Genomic DNA, 22,730 nt, shown 5'->3' with positions numbered 1-22,730 from the left:
ATCAAAGGATGTCTACATGATTGACATGGCCATATAGGGAACTCATTATCTACTCCCCCAAAAAGAATCTGAACACGAGAGGGTTAAGGTGACGTGTTGTCTTTGTTTATATAGATATAAGGCGACGGCTCCTCATGGAGAACTTAATATATTTGTGAAGGGGATGATCGCCATCCTTCATAACTTTCTCCATTTTACTTATACAAAATCTCTTGAACAGTTCTTCCACATTGGAAATTGGGTGAGTATAACGATAAATTTATTACAGACTATAATTTTAGATCTAAAACACAGATGGGAACGACACAAAAATACTTATCAATCCATTTCCTGTCTCTCTCCTTCCACCCACGAATAAAGAACACCACAGTACTTATAAATAATAAAATGAAATTAAACACAACTGCTGTACGCAGTATCATGTCCAGTCAAGAAAACTCTCAGAACTCACTCTCTCTCTCCTCATGCATCGCTTTTTATAGCCTGATTGGGTGCTTGAAGAGTTCAGATAAACTAGCAGCCCTAGGTGGGTTCAGTCAACTCTGGACTCGTTTGGGTGATGTTCTAGCAACCAGTGCCAGGACTTAACAATAATTTCCCTGTAATTGTTCGATGTAAATGGCTTTAAATTTATCGAATGGCAAATTAAGTGACGAGGAAGTTTTTTAAAAAGTGTTTGTCATTTTTCTTAGCATCATAAAATGTCTGGCTATGTAGGAAATGGTCTAGAACTGTAGTTCCATATTCTTATTCATCGTCTTTAAAAGGCAATTCACATAAATAAGGGTGAAAATTAAGCACTTTGATGCATTTCAGATTGGTACAGATGTTCTTTATCAAATTCGGATTTTTTAAGCATAAAAATATGTAAATCTTTGTTAGTGGCCTTGCTATGGCGGGTCTTTAATCTGGAATCATACGAACATTAACGTTTGCCATTTTAATAATAAATGGCATTTATATAGCGCTTTACCCCGTTGTCACAGGCTCTAAGCGCTTTACAGTGATATAAAACAAAACATATTACAGTGAGACAAGTGTGAAGGAAACGTGATACGAATTCAATTTAACAACAACAAAATATGAAAATAATATTGCAACATTATGACGTAAAAAGATAAAACTTTAAGCGAGATTTGAACGTTGTCAACTAATCCGAGCATCTCACGTGTGATGGGAGAGAGTTCCAAAAATGGGGGGCCAAAAATTGAAAAGACTGTTCACCTATTTTACGCAATGGCTTAGGTTTGACAAGGATTGATTGGTCATTGCTTGACCTCAAGTTTGAAGACATCTGTCCATTAATCAAGGGACTGAACCATGTCAATTTGTGTAAGATTAAAAAATTAACTTCTTTTTGCATTTACTACATTCTGTCTATAATAAGAAGACAAAGCCAGGACATCACATTAGGGTATGATACTGGTTAATCATGCTTAGCACCCCCCTCCAGACACACTCACACACAGACACACACACACATACACACTCCAGACAAACGTATGCTTATTAAATTAACTAATTCACTTAATGCCACACTGAGAGTGATCATAGCTTTCATTTCCATTCAATACAAACATAAGGCGAAAGTATTTTATGAACAAATACGAAAGTGAATGTCCAGTTTATCAGAGATTAAAAAGGGGGATAGAAAAGCGTTAGAGATTTCCGTGGTTTCAAGATTTGTGTGTTTGAGATTCCTGTGCTGCACTGTATAGAATTAATAAATAGAGTAGTCGAGGGGAAATGGTAATGAGCATGGTAAGCCATTGTGAGAGCCAAACTGTAATACTATTGGAAAATTATTCTTACTTCTTCATCCTTTTCATCTGGGAAACATGGCTGACATAAAGCTGCTTTACGAACTTTCAGCTCTGTCAAAAATGGTTTCTTCTTTCTCTCCAGGGCATGAAATTCACACGAACAAGGTGCCATACCACTATCCTCCGTCTTTTCATTACATTCTTTGGGTGTGTTGCAATGAGAACAACCATTTTTGCTGTGTCTAGGGAGGGTGCCTGAGTTTAATAATAAACAAGATAATAAAACAAAACATGATATGTATCCATAATACCGATATCTTGCTACATATACTTACAGAAAACTATAATATGTCAGCAAAACCCAAAAAGAAAATGGCAATCTAAATCAGTAATGAATAAAAAGTGTAGTTCATAGCATGGCAAACAATAATCTAAAAGAAAAAAGGATAATGTAGCTCACAAAACATTTCCAAATAAGACACTTTGTAATTTATCATTTCCATTCTGCAGTTTCAATAACAAGCAAGGCTTGTTTTCCATCTAATTCAGCAGCTCCTAATGGCTTGCATCTACACCCATTTATCCTGGATCCCTAGAGCCTGGAGACCTGACAATATGAAGTAACCCGCTGATAAGACAAACCCTGCTTTTAGATATACTGCTGCAGTGTTAAAGAACATTTTGCTTGAACACATAAGAGAAACGCCCTCTTTTAGTCAATATAAAAACCTTATATATTTGTGGGATGGTAAAAAATGTAAATACTTTGCAGTTTTTCTTAACCAAGTGCTTGTTTTGGGTGGGTCTTTAAATTTTAGGCAGGCGATATTATAGCGATTTCTATAGTTACCTGCTGGGTCATGGCTACGTATCACTCAATAATTTTCATCTTGATTTTCGTAAGTTTACTGTTGTGACCACTTATTTATCGTTCATTTGCCTGAGAGTAATAATAATAATAATAATAGTAATAATAATAATAATAATAATAATAATAATAATAATAATAATAATAATAATAATAATAATAATAATAATAATATTAATGATTAATAATAATGATTATAATAATGATAATAATAATCAGAAGAAGAAGAAAAAATATTTTTTTTATTGAGCTTTTATATAGTGCAATATCCACTAAACGTGCTCAAAACACTTTACAAGGGGTCCCTAGCCAACAGCAACATTTAACATTTAGTTTAGGACGGGACAGGACACCTGTTAGGCGATTTTACCATTTTTTTCGGACAGAGACAATGCTGTTAACACCCAGGTACTCATTTTACAGCCGAGTACGGTGAGAGAATGTGAATAAAGAGTCTTTTCCAAGGACTCAACTATGCGTTGAGCAAGGCTTGAACCCAGGACCTTCTGAAGTGTCTTACCACAATACCACATAGCCGCACAAGAAGAAGAAGAAGAGGAAGAAGAAGTAGAAGAAGAAGAAGAAGAAGAAGAAGAAGAAGAAGAAGAAGAAGAAGAACAACAACAACAACAACAACAACAACAAAAACAACAACAATAAAACATGGTAAACGAATAACGAAGAAAATGATAAATATTATTTAATGAAAGAAAAAAAAGAAGAGAAGGAGAAGAAGGAGAAGAAGATGAAGAAGAAGAAGAAGAAGAAGAAGAAGAAGAAGAAGAAGAAGAAGAAGAAGAAGAAGAAGAAGAAGAAGAAGAAGAAGAAGAAGAAGAAGAAGAAGAAGAAGACGAAGAAGAAGAAGGAGAAGAAGATGAAGAAGAAGAATATATTAACAAATAAATGAACTTAAAAAATTAAATTAGATTTTTTAAAAATAAATTTTAGAAAAAGTTAAAAAAAAAAAAAAAATAGTAATTTTTAAAAATTTACATTGAAAAATAGTTGTCCCCATTGGGATTTGAACACCAGGACATTCCAGTCCATGGTCAAACAGCTTAACCTGTATATTTAATCATGTCTAATTAAAAGACATTCTTTAAAATTTGAATATCATTTTTATATGGTTATTTTTAATGTTAATTGCACATAAGGAGGAAAACAAAAAAGGCAAATGTTTTCCTTTTTATAGCGTAAGTGACTCTGATTTTGCGATTACCAAAATTGAGCTTTTTGAGCTTTTATATCGCGCAATATCCATTAAACGTGCTAAAAGCACTTTACAAGGGATCCCTGGCCGACAGTAATATTTAACATGTAGGACGGGATATGACGGCTGCTCATCGATATTAGCAATATCTAGTCACTTCCTAGATTTTAATTAACATATTTCAAACTAGGATAATTAAAAACAAAATTCCCAAAGTCAGATAAATGTGAGAGAGTGTGAGTTAATGTTATAAAGTGATGTGTTGATGTTTTGTTTTGTTTACCTATGCTTAATAATTTACATGTCAGATAAAGATCTTATTTTATTTGCTGTTACTCCCATGTACCCCAAGTAATATGCTGCATATTCTGACAATAAAGAAATTCTAAATTGAACTGAACTGAAATCTTAAAATCATAATATGGATTCTGCTAAAAGTAGAGAGGGTGGCTTGTGTGCAATATACGCATACACTCCCAACTTATTACAGTGAGGGGATTTCATATTAACACATTCATTTTTTTAAAAATTCATATACAAAATGCTGCCTTGAAAAGGATTGCAATATCTCATGGGAATGAAAATTCCCAATCTTAGACTTGAGAAACGTTAATTGATGTGAATAGGGGGTACATGTGGTGCACCAAGTAAAAAAAAGGCATGTTGGACAGAAGACCTCTATCGAAAAAATCAAAAATTTGCATGACCTCATCTTGTGAAGGTGACAATACAAAGAAAAACAACCATGACAGACAAACTGGGTTCGGCATTAGTGATAATAAAGAGAAAAAGAGACATTATGAGGGAAATGCTTAACAAAGTGACTTATGTCAAAACCCAAATATGTAAAGCCAAACAGATAGGTTTTAAAATCTTTTAAAATAAAAAAAATAAATAAAATACATGCATCTTACGCCTTCACTATAATATATAATAATATTATCATAAGGAGTAATTATCAGCAGTTACCCAAATGTCCACAACGGGAACAATGTGCTGATTTCTTTTTGTTATCTGTATTTAATTTCTTCTCCTCTTCAATAATCGAGAGTATTTCAGGGTTGTTCCTCCATCCTCTCATCCTGAAATTATTTCAAAATAATAAGACAGCAATCATGAAATAAAAAATATACCTCAATAAGTGTAAATGAAAGTATATATATACAGTCAAACTTGTGTTTTTGGACACCTAGGATGGGGAACAACTGTTTGTGAAGGACATCTCAAGAACTAGTCTTTTTTAAATTTATTTATTAAGTGTACAGGGATTATATTTGCTCAAAAGACAATGGACAATGTAGCAGTGTAAGGCAGAAACTGCTGTGATATTTATTGGGTTTTGCTATTTTTTTTATGATAGGACTGTATGAAATAGAAATTTGATTCCATATGACAAGCTGGGCAAATAAATGAAGAGTTTGTAAAGAGCATCATGCACAGTGAATCCACAGAAATGTGATATATGAATATTCATATACGTAATTTTTTTTTTCAGACAAAAGATATATCTTCTTTCATTTAACATAATTAATCAAAACCCTTTGAGTACCTTTATAGAGTGTATGGTAAATGTTTTAACTTGCACTTTTTAGTTAAAGTGATTAAGCATATGTAATGTAAGCAGTTTAATCTTCTGTTTGAAAATTTTAAAAGAGGCAAGAGTATTTTTCTTCATTTAAAAGACATACAGTGATTTCAAAATCTCGAAAACATCCTCTTTTTGATGTGACTAATGGCTTTTCATACATCAATTTCGCTCGATTGTGATGTAGATTTTAACTCGGAAAAGAAAAAGAATGAACGACTGAGGAAATTGATTGTTCCAATTGATGGTTCCTCTGTGACCTCTTGTTGCTATGCCTGTCAAGCTATTCACATGGATGTCTTTTTTTTAAACTTTTACCATATAGTATGACTCTCAGGTTATTCTATCAACATACACTGAATACACTTTTGAAAATTACGTCAGTTATCATATATTTTATTAAAACTAGTTGAATACACATTTTAGTGTTTTTATTTTTGACTAAATTTTTTAAAATAAAGTATATTTTGCCCATGATATCAACCGACAATCATATACCGACGACCTGTAGCCACCTTAAGTACTTGCCTTTCAACCAAAGCTAACAGCCCCTAGATCCCGAGCATCACTCACAAATCAATACATGACTGAAAATGATGCATAGTGTCATCAGGTGTCGTGATGCAATTCCTTCATCAAAGTGTCAAAACATTGCTCACTAACTGTGGAACCGATTTATTTGTCTGTTTTGCATATAATTAAGGTAGCTATAGAATTAAGGAGTGCTTGCCATGTTTTGTTTTTTTCTGGAAATAGATAGTCAAAAGGAGGGAACATGCTAAATAGCAGGAAATATTCTGATTAATTAATGCTTAGAAACCTTCAAATCATCAATTCAGTGTGGATTCAAGGATCTAGATAAGGTAAGAATTTACTTTATTTATTTTGTAGTCTCCAATATTAAAAGAAGCTACAGTTTGTGTGAAGACTGTGATGTGAAAGTGTGTACCGTACGCATACCATCTAGAACTAGATCCAAAAAGCAAATTCATGCACCACTAAAAATGAGTCCATTTCAGGCCCGTTCATCTACCATAAACCATAAGATCTTTTTTGTTATGCCAGGTCAATTAAGGTCAACTGACCAGTTGCATAGACAGAAGTATGGAAATCCTCTTGGGTTTCGCAGTTCTGAGATTGCTTGTGTCACTGTGTCTGATTCAGTAGGTGATGAGGATAATGGCCTGGAGCATATCCACGACAGTTATGAGCTTTTACGCAAAAGTGAACAAAGTTTTGATGTAGAGCAAATCTCTGGTTATTTAGATGATGACGAGCCTATCATTGACAAATCATTAGCAGTTCCATCTAACATTGGGCAGGTAGAAAACATCTCCACACAATCATTTGGCACATCACCTAAAGAGGCAAAACTGTTTGATGGTGCATTTATCGTCCATCTGACCTCCACTGATGCATTGCGCACTTTTCAGGAATATGAGATCGTGTTTTCATTCCATATATCATCAATCAACTGGACTCAGTGCAAAGACTAGATGTGGTATGAGACAATTTGTTCGTGATAGTTTAAATCACCCACGCGACTGAAAAAAAGAACATGGTTAAAACCCTAAAGTGACACCTAGAGTGCCAATTCTATCCAACTGGACAGGTTCCTATGAAACAAAACAAATAATGAAGACCTATTCCAATGTTCAACACAATTGATTTGCCTTCATACAGGGGAGAAAAATGGTGGTCACAATTTGTCAAAAGAAAGCTATCAACACTCCTACTGCAATGTCAGTCATTGATAATTGAAAACAAGAAAAAGTTAACACATAATTATTTCTGCATGCCAAAAATTGCATTCAGCTAGAGATTTTAGAAAATTTTCATAAGAACAGCGGATACAGATTTGGCTGTGCTCGCCATTCTCTTTTCTGGGAAGCTAAAAGCTGAAGAGTTTTTGGATTTTATTTGGCCCAGAAAGCATTATTGTCATATTGCAGCCCAAGAAATAGCAGCCAGACTTCCAACAGACACCATTGATGCACTGCCAACCTTACATTCTAATTCTTTTTGTTTTGTCTCAAAGGGGGAAAAAATCACAGAATGGGCAACATGGGATGCTTTCAGTGATGTAACCCCTGCATTTCTTGAAAAAAAAATCTTCCGAAGCCTGCTTTAAAATGATCGAAAAGTTTGTTGCTCTTCTGTATGAAAATAATAGTGCAAAATAAAAAATATGGCAATGGTAAGTGATACACGCCAGCAGCTATTTGCACAGAGATGCAGAGCTATCAAAAATATTCCACCAACGTCAGATGTTGTGTATCAGCATGTTCTTCAGACAATATTTCAAGGAGAAAATGTTTAGGGGAAATTGTTACAGAAAGACTCACATCTCCTTCTGACTGAAGTTGGAAGAAAAATGAAGCAGGTGGCTGGAAGACTGTATGGACCACTTTACCACCAAAAGAGGTGGTAACTGGTTCGTTGTGGAAGCAAGAAAGGCTGCAAGACATGATGCAAGTGTGCAAGCATCATCCTTCCCTGCACAACTCTTTGCCACTTTGGAGGAGAATAACAGCCACATGTGAGTTTAATAAGCGTAAAATGAAATAAAGCCTCCCTCCACTTTAGGTTTCCTCAATCTTTTAGTCCCACGTCTGATTTCAAGAGGTCACTTCAGGTGTAGGTTAAATCACTTCCAATGGCTCTAAGGCTTCGTTTATTTGTCACTTCACGCTTGTATCATGTTCTGAGAAAATCGGACGATTCTCCTGTTTATCATGCCCACTTATGGTTTCTAAGGGTCACATCATTGATTACATTACTTTTGGTAATTCTAAAGCTTTCCTCAAAGAAGTAAAACAAATTAAAATTACTAGATGTTAGGAAAGAAATCAACGAGATGTTAACATTGCAACACGCCTCCTGGCAATTCAATCATACTCTGCAACTTTAATTTTCATTTTGACATCACAGACACCGCTAAATTGCATGAGTCACTATCAGAGAACAACATGAGCCAGATCGTAACAGCGCCAACCCACTTGGCTGGTCATATTTTAGGTTGGGTAATTGTGGAAATTCAGAATCCCAAAAAACCAATGCCCTTGTCGATAACCTCTCCTTTTTGGACCACTCCCTCATTTCTTTCAATCTTTCAAAACCATGCCAAAAAACATCAAATCAACCAGAAACATCAAAGGTATTAATTTTTCCAACCGGATGTATGCTCTGTGGTATACGTCGGACGTTAAAGAAGCTAAAACGAAGTGCTGGAGAGCGGAAAGACTGCTGAAAACATTCCACGTGAAATATACAAGAACACGTTTTGCGCTTGGAAGACAACAATAAAAAGGCAAAGACCTCATACTTTCTTTCAAAATTACAAACTTCTAAATCCTGTAAACAATTATTTGGCATCTGTAATGATCAATTGAGACGTGGAAGATGTACTTCATTTCCATCTACAACTAACAAAAGAGACTTGCCAAACATATTCGTCAACATTTTTCAAGACAAAATCCATAACATTCGTTTAGAACTAGATCAGCCTGAACCATCTTTAGATACAGATACATTCTGTGGTACCCCTTTAGACAAGTTTTACCAAGTTTCATCCAATTTCAATAGAGAGTTGATCACAAACGCCCCCATTAAATCCTGTAACCTTGATCCCTTACCAGCACAGCTTTTGACCAACTCCATCAATACATAATAACCATCCATTACATCAATCTACATCCCTACGGACTGGCGATGTTCCATAGTGTTTTAAAAGTGCTCTCGTCAAACCACTAGTGAAGAAACCATCACTAGACCACAATGTATTACACAATTATCGTCCTGTATCAAATTTACCTTTTTTGTCAAAACTTTTGGAGAAGATAGTTCTTACACAATTATCTTCTCATCTTAAGAACAACAGTTTGGAACAACTTTCCAGTCAGCCACACAGTAACACAGTACAGTGATGAAACTGAAACGGCGCTTCTTAAAATGTTTAATGATTTGTTATCTAATGCCGATGCTAACAATATCAATTTGTTATGCCTTTTTAGGTCTTTCAGCTGCTCTTGACACCAATAACCATGACATTTTGTTAAGAAGACTAGAAAATATGTTTGGTGTAAAATAAATTGCCCTTAAATGGTTTACATCATATTTACAGGATCGATGGCAGACTGTCGTGGTCAATGGTGTCCAGTCAGAGCAAGTTTTACTAAACTTTGGAGTGCCACAAGGCTCTGATCTTGGCACTGTCCTTTTAACTGTATATATGCAGCCCCTTTCTAGTGTGATATCCAGAATCAATCTGAGTTATCATTTTTATGCAGATGATATGCAAATTTATGACTCATTACCCCTTAGTAATTTACAATTCTTAATAAAACGAATTTTGAGCTGTTTTAACATGATTAAATCTAAAAAAAACTAAATGATAATAAAACTGAGACCTTGATGTGTTGAAAGCCGAGTATTCTTAACCATGTAAACAAATCAGCTATTACTCTCGGAAACAGAACAATAGAAATTTCAAATAAATCAAAAAACCTTGGCGTCATCATTGATAAAGACCTTTCCATGACAAGCCATGTGAGTAACACCATTCAATCTAAATTCATAGAAAAGAAAAAACAAACAAAAACTTCGCCATTTAATACCAAGGCATATTGTAGAACTTTTGATTAGTCCTTTGTTTTAGCCAAATTGGACAATTGTAACTCCCTCTGGGAGAATTTAGCTAAAGACAATATGTGTAAACTTCAGGTTGCTCAAAATAACGCAGCCAGACTCATTTTACAAAATAACCAAAATACCCATCAGCAACTCTCCTCTGTGAGTTACATTGGCTTCCTGTGAAGAAAAGAGTTGCCTATAAGATTTCTACTGTTGTCTACAAATCATTGAGCACTAACAGTCCCCCCCCCCCCCCTCCCTATATTAAAGTCCTTCTTAACATATATTGCCCCAATAGAAACTTGAGGTCAAGCAATGACCAATGAATCCTTGTCAAACATAAGACATTGCGTAAAATAGGTGAACAATCTTTTCATTTTCTGCCCCCCCCCCCCCCCCCCCCATTTTCGGAACTCTCTCCTATCACATGTGAAATGTTCGGATTCGTTGAAAACTTTCAAATCTCATTAAAGTTTTATCTTTTTACGTCATAAGTTGCTATACTATTATCATTTTTTGTTGTTGTTAAATTGAATTTGTATCACTTTTCCAGCAACACTTGTCTTACTGTAATATGTTTTGTTCTATATCACTGTAAAGCGATTAGAGCCTGTGGCAACGGGGTGAAGCGCTATATAAATGCCATTTAGTATTATTATTATTAATATTATTATTATTATTATTATGGTGTCTTTCATGATTAACTTCCTGTTTCAAGGATTCCCTTCTGGTTTAGTGATGTCACTTCCTGTACTACTACGCCCCCCCCCCCCCCCCCCAAGTATCACTTCAAGATTCCCTAGTCTTTGAGGAGAGATTGAACTTCTCAAAAGTGAGTTTTGACCGATGAAGTTATTTCCGGTTTTGTGGCGTCACTTCCGGTCAGCCCATGTCCATTTTTAGGTCTGTGCCGATTTTGATGCAAATCAGTCGAAGCGTTTGTCTGTCAGCCTCGAATACACACATGCACAAACAGACAGACAGAAGCCACTTATTATACAGAATTGATGACCTACTTCTAGCGGTGGATATTTCACAAATAATAACAATAAAGCTTGTCTCTTGTCTCCTGACTGTTGCATAAAAGGGGTTTGCTTTAACTAAGAAGTGCATAGTTCCAGTGAAATTTGTTGCTTAACGTACACACAATTTATTGGATATCGCATCCTATAAAATCTCCCTTTTTTTTTTTGAGGGATTTCTAAACACAGGTTGTACATCATTATTTTTCATTAATCCAAAACATTTGTAAGTAAGTTGAGTATAGTACAGCTCATTCCAAGGATAAGTCAGGAGTTTATATAGTTCATCACTTCTTCCTTATCACTTCCAATTTCAAAGTATTATTTCTTCCTTTTCAATATCTTGAAATATGTCACAATACCTTTTCCATTTAGCTCATGAGGCAAGTTAGATGCCCTTTGCATAAGTTTTAAAAAGTCTGAATTTTTTTCTTGTAAAGAGCATTCATATTATGAAAATATTTCATACAAAGCTTCTCTTCCTCAATTGGTATCATTACCCTTAGATCATAGAAAAGGATACACATCCATCTAGCTTCCCCTTAACCATTGCCTTTAACTAAATAATACTTTCATCAATAGCGTCAAAACATGACCCACATTTTTTTATAATTAGATGCAAATGACCCAAACTATTGCTGCAATTGACACTTAGTAATGTCATGCACATCCAACCAACCTTTTGTTTATTGATTTACTTGTTGCTCAGGCAGTAAACTGAAGTTGGCCCGTGAATAAATTCAAGCTGTTTACTCTGAGGGAAACACCTAAGGAGACCACGACCACAGTTTTCATAACCAAAATGCCCCTTATTATTATTTTGTAGGAAAACCATAATCATAGTTCCCCCCCCCCCCCTCAACAAAACCATATCTATGTCCAAGGAAACTAAGATTGTGGCTCGTTTTGGGTTGAGGTGGACCACAATTTATTTTACTTTGTATCAATAATCAAAGCATAAGGTCAATGCAATCAAGAGAGTAAATTCGAATCCTCTCCTATCTCTTCCCTCAGATGACCTTTTTGACAGAATACTACATCTACTATAACTGCTGCTACCATTACTGTACTATAACCACTGATACCACAACTACTACTAGAACTAATGGCTCATGTGGCTCAGCGGTAAGGTTTATTGTCTTGTCAAAAATGTCGAGCAATGCTAAGTGTGACCAGCAATAAGTTGGGTGACTAATCATAAAAAATCTGGTCCCTGCAATGTTTCCCTGGCTAAGGCACTTTATACACATTACCCCACTCGATTGAAGTAGTATTGCGACAGACAATGATGGATAGTGTAGTGACAGTTTTAGTACACAAGGGTCGCCTAACTGGGGGAGGGGGGGGTAAATATGAAACATTGTGAAGCCCATTGTTCATGGCTATCTGTGGAAATGAGCAAAATAAATGTTTAGATTTATTTACTTGGTCCAACTGTTACTATTACTACTAGTAGTATAATCAATAATGATAATAATAATTATTATTATTACAGTGCACTCTCCCGATAACGACATGGCTCGGGACCAGAGGTGCATGTCGTTATCGGGAACATGTCGTTATTCGGAAAATTTCAAGATGGCGGAAAAAGGGGTGTGGTTAGACCCTTAGAATGTACATTAATGTACCAACCATAGTGGGTGATCAGAGATCGGACTTTCCAAACATGTAAAATACACGAAGTGTGTGTGTGTGTGTGTGTGTGTAGTTTTGTTGTTTGTTTTTGTTGTTTTTGTTGTTGTTGTTTTTTGTGTGTCATTTTCCCTCTGTTGTTTATCCGGGCTTGGGACCGGCATGAGTGCAGCTGTATTTAATAATACAACTGAACACATGGCCACATTAAAAATGTTTTTTTGTTGGTTTTTTTTTGTTGGTTTTTTTTTTTTTGTTTTTGTTTTTTGTTTTTGTTTATTTTAAACTAACTGTCGGATTTCGATTTAGAGAAGAAATCCATAATCCCAGTCTGTCGCTTGTTGCTGTAAATCATAGGGCCGACTTTATCTTCTATCTGATGCAACAAGTCGAAAATAGATGCACCATCCTTATGTTGCAGTGCAAACCGTCTGAGAGTTTGTAGTGCCGAATTTGCGTCACTACCCGTGACAAGAGGGGCAGCTTCATCTTCATCATGGCCGTCATCTTCGGGTGGCTCCTGTCTCTGTTTGATACTGTCAACAATGGAATCGACTGATACCTCGCCGGTCACTGCCAAGTGATCTCATTGGCTATGAGGTGCCTCTGGTAGGACATTTCATTGGCCGATAACAAAGTGATCTCATTGGCTATGAGGTGCCTCTGGCTCAGAGAATGAAATGAAACTTACCGGAAACAACATTTTAGCTATTTTCATTTTTGTATCTAGCAAAGTCACAGCCGATTATTGCTAACTCAATGTCGTTATCCGGAGAGTGGTCTAAAAAGTCTGTCAATATTTAGAGAGTTTTATTACTAATAACATTATATAGTAAAAAAATCGGGACCGGGGGCCAATGTCGTTATCGGGAGAATGTCGTTATTCGGAGAGGTCGTTATTGGGAGAGTGCACTGTATTATTATTATTATTATTATTATTATTATTATTATTATTATTATTATTATTATTATTATTATTATTATTATTATTATTATTATTACCAACATCATTGTTTAATGGTTAATAAAATTGTTAAAGATAATTGCAAAATGAATGAGTCTTACACCTGCCAACATATAAATAAAATGATAAAGATTACAGTGTTAGGATGCTATCTTTTCAACATCAAAGTACTTTTGTAACAAGGACACTGCTAGCTTTTTTGTGTAACCCAGAATGGAAAGTTATGACAAAAGACGATTGCAAGATCTTTAGATAAATTGCTAGTCTATCATCGCGGTAGGATTATATGTATTAAACTCACATATCGAATAACCTGTAGGTTGTGCGGCTATGTGGTCTTGTGGTATGACACTCGCTTTCGGATCGGAAGGTCCTGGGTTCTTTGAGCCTCGCTCAGCATTTAGTTGAGTCCTTGGAAAAGGCTCTTTACTCACATTCTCTCACCGTACTCAGGTGTAAAATGAGTACCTGGCCGTTAACAGCGTTTTCGTCCTATATGCTATATGTTAAGTGTTGCTGTTGGTCAGGACCCCTGTAAAGTGCTTTGAGCACGTTTAGTGGATATTGCGCTATATAAAAGCTCAACTTTTTTTTTTTAGGTTAGGTTAACAGAGAGAGAAGGAAACACAAGTTCATTGCAATTTGTAATTGAAGAGTTGGAACAAAGTTGATTTGCATTGAGTCAGAATTCAATCGAGTCTTAAATTTTTATAAAAGTCCAAAGATTGTTTTTAAAAAACAACAAACAAAAAAAAAAAAAAAACCTACAGCGTGCACCTGAATGAATAAAAACAGTACAGTACTTAAACTGTATCAATGGAAATCACACCTTGCATATACAAGACCTCACCTCTAGTGCTATTGTGAGGACTGCCTCTGTTTCATCAGCCCCGCTGTATCTGGGGGCCATTACACAACTTGTGAAATCCAAATAAATTAAAAACAGATTATAAATTTATATCACTTTTATTGTCATTTCATTCATATCATTCACACTGAAAATCATTTTTTAAAATATAGATATGTTTCTCCATTACAGGTATGGTTGTATTCTCATCCTGTGAAGAGAGAATGATAAAAAGGAAAATTGATAATCATAATCGAAACTGTGAAGTTCCATTTTTAAAAATATGTGATGAAAGAGCCTCAGCAAAAGCTTTCGTCAAGAAAGGCCCTTCATTTTCTTTTAAAATTATTATCATTTATAGAGAAGTTTGCCTAAAAAAGGATTTGTATAAAAAATTGAATGACCCGATTTTCTCTGCTCTGTGGATGTTCCAGATTATTTTCAAAGGAATAAAAAAATCAAAACCATTCTGAATCACAGAAAAGTCTTGTGATTTTTCTTAAATTGAAATCTTACACTAAGTTGGCCATGGGGTCAAGTTGAAAACAAGTGAAAAACCTTTCGCGATCCTATATTTGATATCCATTCAAAGCAAAATTCATAGTGAAACAACGTTTTGGTCACATTAGTGAAAAGGAAAAATTTGATGGGATATTCACAATATTTTCAATTTTATTTGCAATACTTACAAGTAGAGTAAGACAATGACTAATAAAAACCAAGAAGACAGATTTTAAAAATACTATTCCAAAAGTTATATTATCGCATGTCTCCTATATATCGAATGACTCTTGACTGAGCATTAGTGGCAATGTTGATATTCCAAAAGATAAAATGTGTTACCTTCCTGATAGTACGTAATGAATCTTTTAAGAGTTCAATACTGTTCAAAAGCTTGATACTGGCTGGTACGTTGGTCCAAAAGCGAATCAGATTTTAATGGGGGGGGGGGGGGGTTTCTCTTTCCTTTTGCTTTAGTTTTTCATAAATCTCAAGTAGACAAATAACAAGTAAATTCTCCCATGCTAAGGCAAAAAGTTACTGAGTGCTTTTAAAAAATCATCGTAAAATTTGTCAACATAATCTTATCTCAACTGATAAGATTAGATTTCAGTATAATTCCATCATAATTTCAGTTAGGTAATGTTAACAAAGACATAATATCGTTATCTAGCATTGTCTTGAAATTCTGTGATTATTTAAAATAATTTGCAATCAACTCAACTAGATTTAGATGGCCAGAAACAAGTGGTAAACTATCAAAATGAGATAATCTGAATAAATAATTCCTATAGTTATACCATGTCTCTTGTGATATTTACCTTGAATATCCAGTATATAATGAACGCTTCTCAGTACATGATAAAAGCTGTCTGTTGATTATCCACTCGTTTCCCTCCTTCAGTTATCTTCATGTATACAATCTCATGTCTCATGTTTCTGTATTTTAAAAAAGTTGTTTTTATTACATAAATTAATTTTTCATATATTAACAACAACAAACCAAACGAATCATTACATTCAGTGAAATATGTATTACAAATGGTATATAATGTTACGATTTAATATCAACTGCAACATCACATAGTCCCATCTATCAAATTCTACTAATATTATGACAAATCAGCTACATAAAGAGATTCATCAGTACTCTTTTCCTGTTGATAAATTATAATTATAGAAAAGGATAAAATATACTTAAAGAAATAATTAGAAACTGAAACGACAGATAAGATAAAGAGATCATTGCCTATTTCTTTTTAAATTTCTTATTCAAAACTAAGGAAGCAGGTTTATTTTGCCATATTATTCTTGACTTGCCTATGTAAATGGGTTTTTTGAAGTGTAATAACAAGCTCACAGGGCATTTATATAAAGAAACAGGAGCCAATACCAATAAAATGGAGAGATCACTGCCAAAATTTACATATATAGGAATATACATTGGCTTTAACTTGTATTATTATTCATTAGAAAAAAAGTTAAATAAAATCTTTACAAAATACAGTAAGCTGCTTTTAAAATTAGGAAACGCTCGAAAGCAAAATATAGTCCTATTCTCTTAATCGCCGCCCTCTAGTCATGGATTGATAGGTCAATAAAGCGGAGAGGTTTTATGAGGAATATAGAATATAGAAGAAAAAAAATTAATTCCAATAAAAAAACATAGGAGGGTCCAAAATGATATATGAGGAATTCTAGAAGATACAGTAACAAATGAAAACCATTTTGATAATCTTGAAGGATAAGGATGATGATGATGATGATGATGATAATACTTTTCCCTGAATATAAATTAATCAATTGCCATGGTATAGGCAGGCCAATGCTTCCAGAACAATTAAAGGAATGTAGAGACTCATTCTTGTAGTAATGTTATTTAGATCTGAAAATTTGTTTAAAATAAATAATCATCGCATCCTACGGTATGAAAAATGTAAATGTGCAACTTATTCAGACTTTAGCAAGCACTTGTTACAGTATGTTGCTTCATGTTACAGGAAAAAACTCAGTTCCATGAGCCCTATGACTCTAAAGAACCACTTATGTCAATGTAAGAAGAAATACCATTCAATATTGAATATAAACATGATCTATTTCTTTATGTTTTGCTTATATTCAATAAAAACATTAGAAAAAAAATGGACCTGGAACTCAGATAACACAAAGTTGTTAAAATCGTTGGATCAGGTCTCATTATAAAAGGCAAGATTACATTACCAATGTTGATTAGCATAGAAAAAAATCCTGGGTTTTTAAATACCTTCTGTTAGCTTATTATTCCTCAGGCAAAATTCAGATAAGACCTTATTTCACATATCATGGTATTTCATATGATTTACAAAATTCTAAAAGCTTCTTCTTCATATAAAAACGTATGATTACTGGCAGTGATGAATGAAATGAGCTAAAAAATAAATCAAAAGTAGGTAATCTAAAAGTAATCAGAGAGGTTTAGTTTTAATTTCAATCCAATGTAAATTTTTAAGAGCTGTAGAATCAAGTCCCTCTTTATCATTATCCCCAAAAATTGATTGAACAAATCCCGGACAGATGGAGTTCGTAAACGGGGGACCGCAATCCATCTAAGAGAAGGACACTCCGAACAAAAACCCGGACAGATCGAGTTCGCTAGCAGGGGACCGCAATCGATCTAGAAGAAGGACACTCTGAAGCAAAACCGCCACTGCCTTGTGGACAGACCTTGGATGGTCAAAGGCTAAGGAAGCAAATCCTGAAAAACAGCACGCCGAAGACAGAGCAGCGGGGCCGGAAGGCGCAAATATCACAGGAAACTGGAAACTGCCACTGCATGCTTAAATCCCAATATGACACGTCACAATAATCAAATCCGATGTGGTGCGAAGCCCGTGGAATCCCGCCGGACAGGCCTAGTGCCGGGCCTCAATGGCCCACCCAAGCGATCTGGTGGTCCCTTGACTTCATCTTGCGGAACCAGGGGAGGAGGATCAAGGTTACATGCGACTGGAACACCAAACACAATTAAAATCCTCCAATGGAATGCTGAGGGCGTTGCGAAGAAGAAAATAGCCCTTGAAAAGAGACTCAAAGAGCAGGACATCAAAATTGCCTGCATTCAAGAAACTCACCTCACGGACAACATGAGATTTGCCATCTGAGGGTCCCAGGTAATAAGGCATGATAGAAAGGAACACAAAGGAGACGTGATGACATTAGTAAAAAATGACGACCCCACCGCAGGCATAAAAATTGATACACAAGAGCAATCAGAAATACAGCAAATTAAAGTATGTATCGGAAAGAAAGAACTCCTGATTTTTAACTGCTATTGCCCACCAAACAAAGAGCTTCATTTAGACAAGATAAAAATCCAGGAAGAAAGATGTCTGGTACTAGGGGACTTTAACAGTCACTCTCAAAGCTGGGGATATGGAGACATGGACAAACGTGGTGAAACAGTAGAAAACTGGCAAATTGAAACAAAACTTCAACTATTATATGACGATGAAGATGAGGACACATATTTCTCAAGAGCGTGGAAAACCACATCTACCCCAGATCTTACGTTTGCCACAGATGATATAGCAAAGACGATAAATAGAACAGTACAGCCCCAACTGGGTGGTAGCGACCATAGGCCAATCATCACAAACCTCTATCATCAAAATGAAAACAAAACACAAACTATCCCAAGATGGAACTACAAAAGAGCAAAATGGGAAAGCTTTGAACAACTTACAGATAGCCACTGCAAAAACATAAACTGTAAAACCAAGAACGTCAACAAAAGTGCAAAAGAACTGACAAAGGCCATCCTAAAAGCAGCAAAAGAAGGTATTCCAAGGGGAGCAAGAAAAAATTATATACCACTCTGGACAGACGATCTTAATCAGTTAAGTAATGAAGTATCGGAAACAAGAGAAAAGGCTGAAGCAGACCCCTGTGATGACAATATTGCAGCGTATAAAGAGGCAGAAGCTACCTTGAAAAAGAAATGGCAACGACATCCAAAATGGCATGGAAAGAAAAAACGCATAGCCTTAACTTTGAAAAAGATGGAAATAAACTTTGGAAACTTACAAAAGCCCTAAATAGAGAACCGAATCACTACGCCCTCCCGCTTTGGAAAAAGAAGGAGAACTTGTCAGTCCACAACAAGCTGCAGACCTATTCATGGAGCAGTTCAAAAAAATTAGTGACAACGCAATAGAAAAAGAACTGAAGAAAAGAGTTAAAAAAGAATGCAGAAAACAAAAAAAGGAACTCAAGGAAGCCATAGATGAAGTAATGACAAAGAAGCTAACTATGGAAGAACTAGAAAGCTCTCTCAAAGTGTTAAAAACAAAGAAATCGCCAGGCCCAGACGAAGTAACAAATGAGATGCTTATCCATCTTGGAAAGACAGCGAAAAAGAAGCTATTACAACTCTACAACAGCACTTGGAAAACTGGTAAAATACCAGATATATGGAAAAAGGCTTTTATTGTCCCAATTAAGAAAGAAGGAAAACAAGCAAATGAAGCCGCAAATTACCGACCTATAAGTCTTACAAGCTGCATGTGCAAGCTGATAGAAAGAATTATCAACTCCAGACTGATGTGGTATCTTGAAAACTATAATGTGCTTATAAATGAACAAGCTGGTTTCAGAAGACACAGGAGTACTGAAAATCAAGTGACCTACATATCCCAAGAAATAGAAGACTCGTTTCAGGATGAAAAGAAAAAAATTGTGGTATGGGTGGACTTTGAAAAAGCATTCGACAAAGTGTGGAAAAAAGGTCTGGTATATAAACTACAAAAATCAAAAGTATCCCATAACATGCTCAACTGGATACAAAACTACCTAAAAACAAGAAAGGCAAGAGTAACAACACAAGGTCACAAAAGTAGAGAAGCAAAACTAAAACATGGAGTCCCACAAGGTGGAGTACTATCACCTACACTCTTTCTTCTCTATGTAAATGATATAAGAGAAACACTATGTCGAGGAGTGAAAATGTCGATGTACGCAGATGACCTAGCTCTGATTAGCTCTGACCAAAACTTAATCAAGGCACAACACAGGATGCAAATCACACTGGATAATATCAAAGAATGGACTGACAACTGGGCGATGAAAATAAATACAGTGAAGACAAAGTTCACAATATTTAGCCTCTCCCCAAAAGATGAAAAAGCAAAGCTACGTATTGAAGACCATGAATTGGAAAAAGACGACGCACCAAAATACCTAGGAGTCCATTTTGACCCAAGACTAACATGGAAAAATCAAATCAGCAACAGTCAGAAAGTTGGGGTAAAGTGAACACAACTCTTGAAAAAACTAGCTGGAACAACTTGGGGAGCTAGCTCCGATATACTGAAACAAACTTACACAGAATATGTGAGACCAGCGCTAGAATACGGGATATCTGCATGGGGAAACTGCTCCAAAACTCAAATGGTTTTGTTTGTTTGTTGCTTTAGGTCTCTTCCAACACAATTGAGGTTATATGAGAGACCGCTGAAACAAAAAAACAAGCAATCTAACAAAAATAGTACAAATGTAAATCAAAATCATAACCTAAAGATATCATAAGCTAAATTATAAATAACCAAGAACAAACAGGCAGAAGATTTACAGGAAAAAAAAGTATCCCCTGTCAAAGATACAATCACAAACCAAAGAAGCAGGATAGGCTAGTAAAGAGAAGAAGAAACGACATCACTATCAGATCGTACACCCATGCAAACATCATAGGTATATGATTCAAGGGTGATGCTCCCATCCAACCACCCGCAAACTCAAATGGAAAAACTGGACAAAGTGCAAAACAGCAACATGAGGATAATAAGTGGAGGAATGAAATCGACACCGATACATGCAATGGAAACCATAACAGGACTTACATCTCTATCAGAAAGAAGGGAATCAAAAATTTTGAAACAATACACAGACGTGAAAACAATGACAGATCAGCCTCTTCACGCTAGAGCACAACAAAAGAAAACTAGGCGGCTGAAAAGATCACACTTTATTGAAAGAGCCCAGCAAATTGAAAAAGATCACAAACTTGACGAAATAATGACCCAAAAATGCAAAGCAAATATCAGAGTAACAATTTGGAAAAGGCAAAATCACTTGAAAATCAAGACTTCCGTTGGTGACATTTCAACAAAACAAAAACACGGCGAAGAAATCAAGAAGTCTGTACAGAAGTGCATAGATCAAAACTACCCTGAAAAAAAATGGACAAGAATCTATACAGATGGTTCATGCAATAAAGAACACACGTGCGGGGGGCCTGGGAGTGCACACCGAGTACACAAATGGTCAACAAAAGGAGATCAGCAAACCGACTGGTACTCGCACTTCAATCTACAAGTCAGAGGCAGATGCAATCCATGAAGCTGTTAAGCAAATCCTCTCAGAAAATGAAAAACCAAGACACATAGTGATTTTAACAGATGCTAAGAAAATTCTGGAGGATATAATGATGTCCTTTGCGGATGATATAGACGCCTTGGTGGAAGACCTCATGAAGCTAAGCAAGTTTACCAACATTGTACTGCAGTGGATTCCAGGACACTGTGGGATACTTGGAAATCAGATCGCTGACCAACTGGCAAAGGCAGGCAGTCGCATGCAGCAACCCTCCCCAACGTACCCAACAGGAGAAATTAACAAAATTTATCCAGTCTCAGAGATGGAGAGAGAAGCACCCAAAATACAACATGAATGACCCAATCAAGGTGCTCGACAGAAAGGAACAGGTCATCATCTTCAGACTGAGAACTGGACACAACCAGTTAAAGGAACATATGTGGAGGATGTCCAGAGCAGGTGCCTCTGGACAATGTGACTGCGGACTTGAAAATGAAAATGGACATCATGTCCTAATGGAATGTCCAAGGTACAACCAGTTGAGAAGGAACTTCTGGCCTGACCCAACCCCATACTCAAAGAAGCTGTACGGCAGTGAGGACGACCTCAGGACCACTGTGGGCTTCATTCACCAGACCGGACTGACCATGTGACGTGACGGGAAAGAAGAAGAAGAAGAAGAAGATTGAACAAATAGGGATGTGTATAAAACTTTAACAAAACCCCACGATCCCCCTCCCCCGCCATACTCACACAAAAATGTACACACTTATTTTTTTTTTAATTTTCATTTTTCTCGAGCCAGGGGAAACTCCTTGCTGAACGACATTACCCCCTCCCCCCCCCCCCCCCCCACCCCACCCCAAACCTCTACTGTCAACATAACATAGTCTCAATCTCCAAAACCCCTCATAAATTGACACACTATTTTTTTTAAACATTTAATAGCACAGTGAGGGCCCCGGGATAAAAATTAAATGACTTTTTAGGTATTGAGAAAATATCAGACCATACTCCTTGCATTTTACAATAAAATGCCTTTTTTCTTTCACACAGCTGCCAAATAAGGAAGATTGGAAGATTCAAAGCGTCATACATGTAGTTTGTCACCTGCCAAATATCAAAGATGTCATAAGGGGTTGAGTGGGAAATTTTCTTTTTTCTTTTTTTTTTTTTGTATTCTCCACTTCCCACCCCCACCCCTCTGATACCCCTTCCTCCTGTCATTCCTTCTCCCACCCCTTAGCAAAAACAAGAATGGCAAGAGGGGCTACCATCTTAAATCCAGCAAACAACACAATATATTGAAAATCAGTGGCAGAGACCGTTTGTCTTGTTCCTTTCCCAGTCATGAGCAG

General features: G+C 35.9%; 1 protein-coding gene across 4 annotated transcripts in view; it reads right to left on the bottom strand.

Moving 5' to 3' along the window:
* The window catches only part of LOC144978602 (flap endonuclease GEN homolog 1-like), a 51,859-nt gene that overhangs the window by 15,274 nt on the left and 13,855 nt on the right, over positions 1 to 22,730 (bottom strand). For all 4 annotated transcript variants that reach the window (XM_078924889.1, XM_078924885.1, XM_078924898.1 and 1 more), the window contains 2 exons: positions 4,811 to 4,923; positions 1,813 to 2,018 (listed from right to left, as the gene is read on the bottom strand). In XM_078924889.1, the coding sequence (XP_078781015.1) occupies positions 1,813 to 2,018; positions 4,811 to 4,923 (319 nt within the window). The remainder of the gene's footprint in view (positions 1 to 1,812; positions 2,019 to 4,810; positions 4,924 to 22,730) is intronic.

Source organism: Berghia stephanieae, chromosome 1, assembly GCF_034508935.2.
Source record: "Berghia stephanieae isolate SIO BIC M18660-M18661 chromosome 1, UCSD_Bste_1.3, whole genome shotgun sequence".
In the NCBI taxonomy this organism is placed as follows: Eukaryota; Metazoa; Mollusca; class Gastropoda; order Nudibranchia; family Aeolidiidae; genus Berghia; species Berghia stephanieae.
This window is presented reverse-complemented; position numbering and strand designations above follow the sequence as displayed.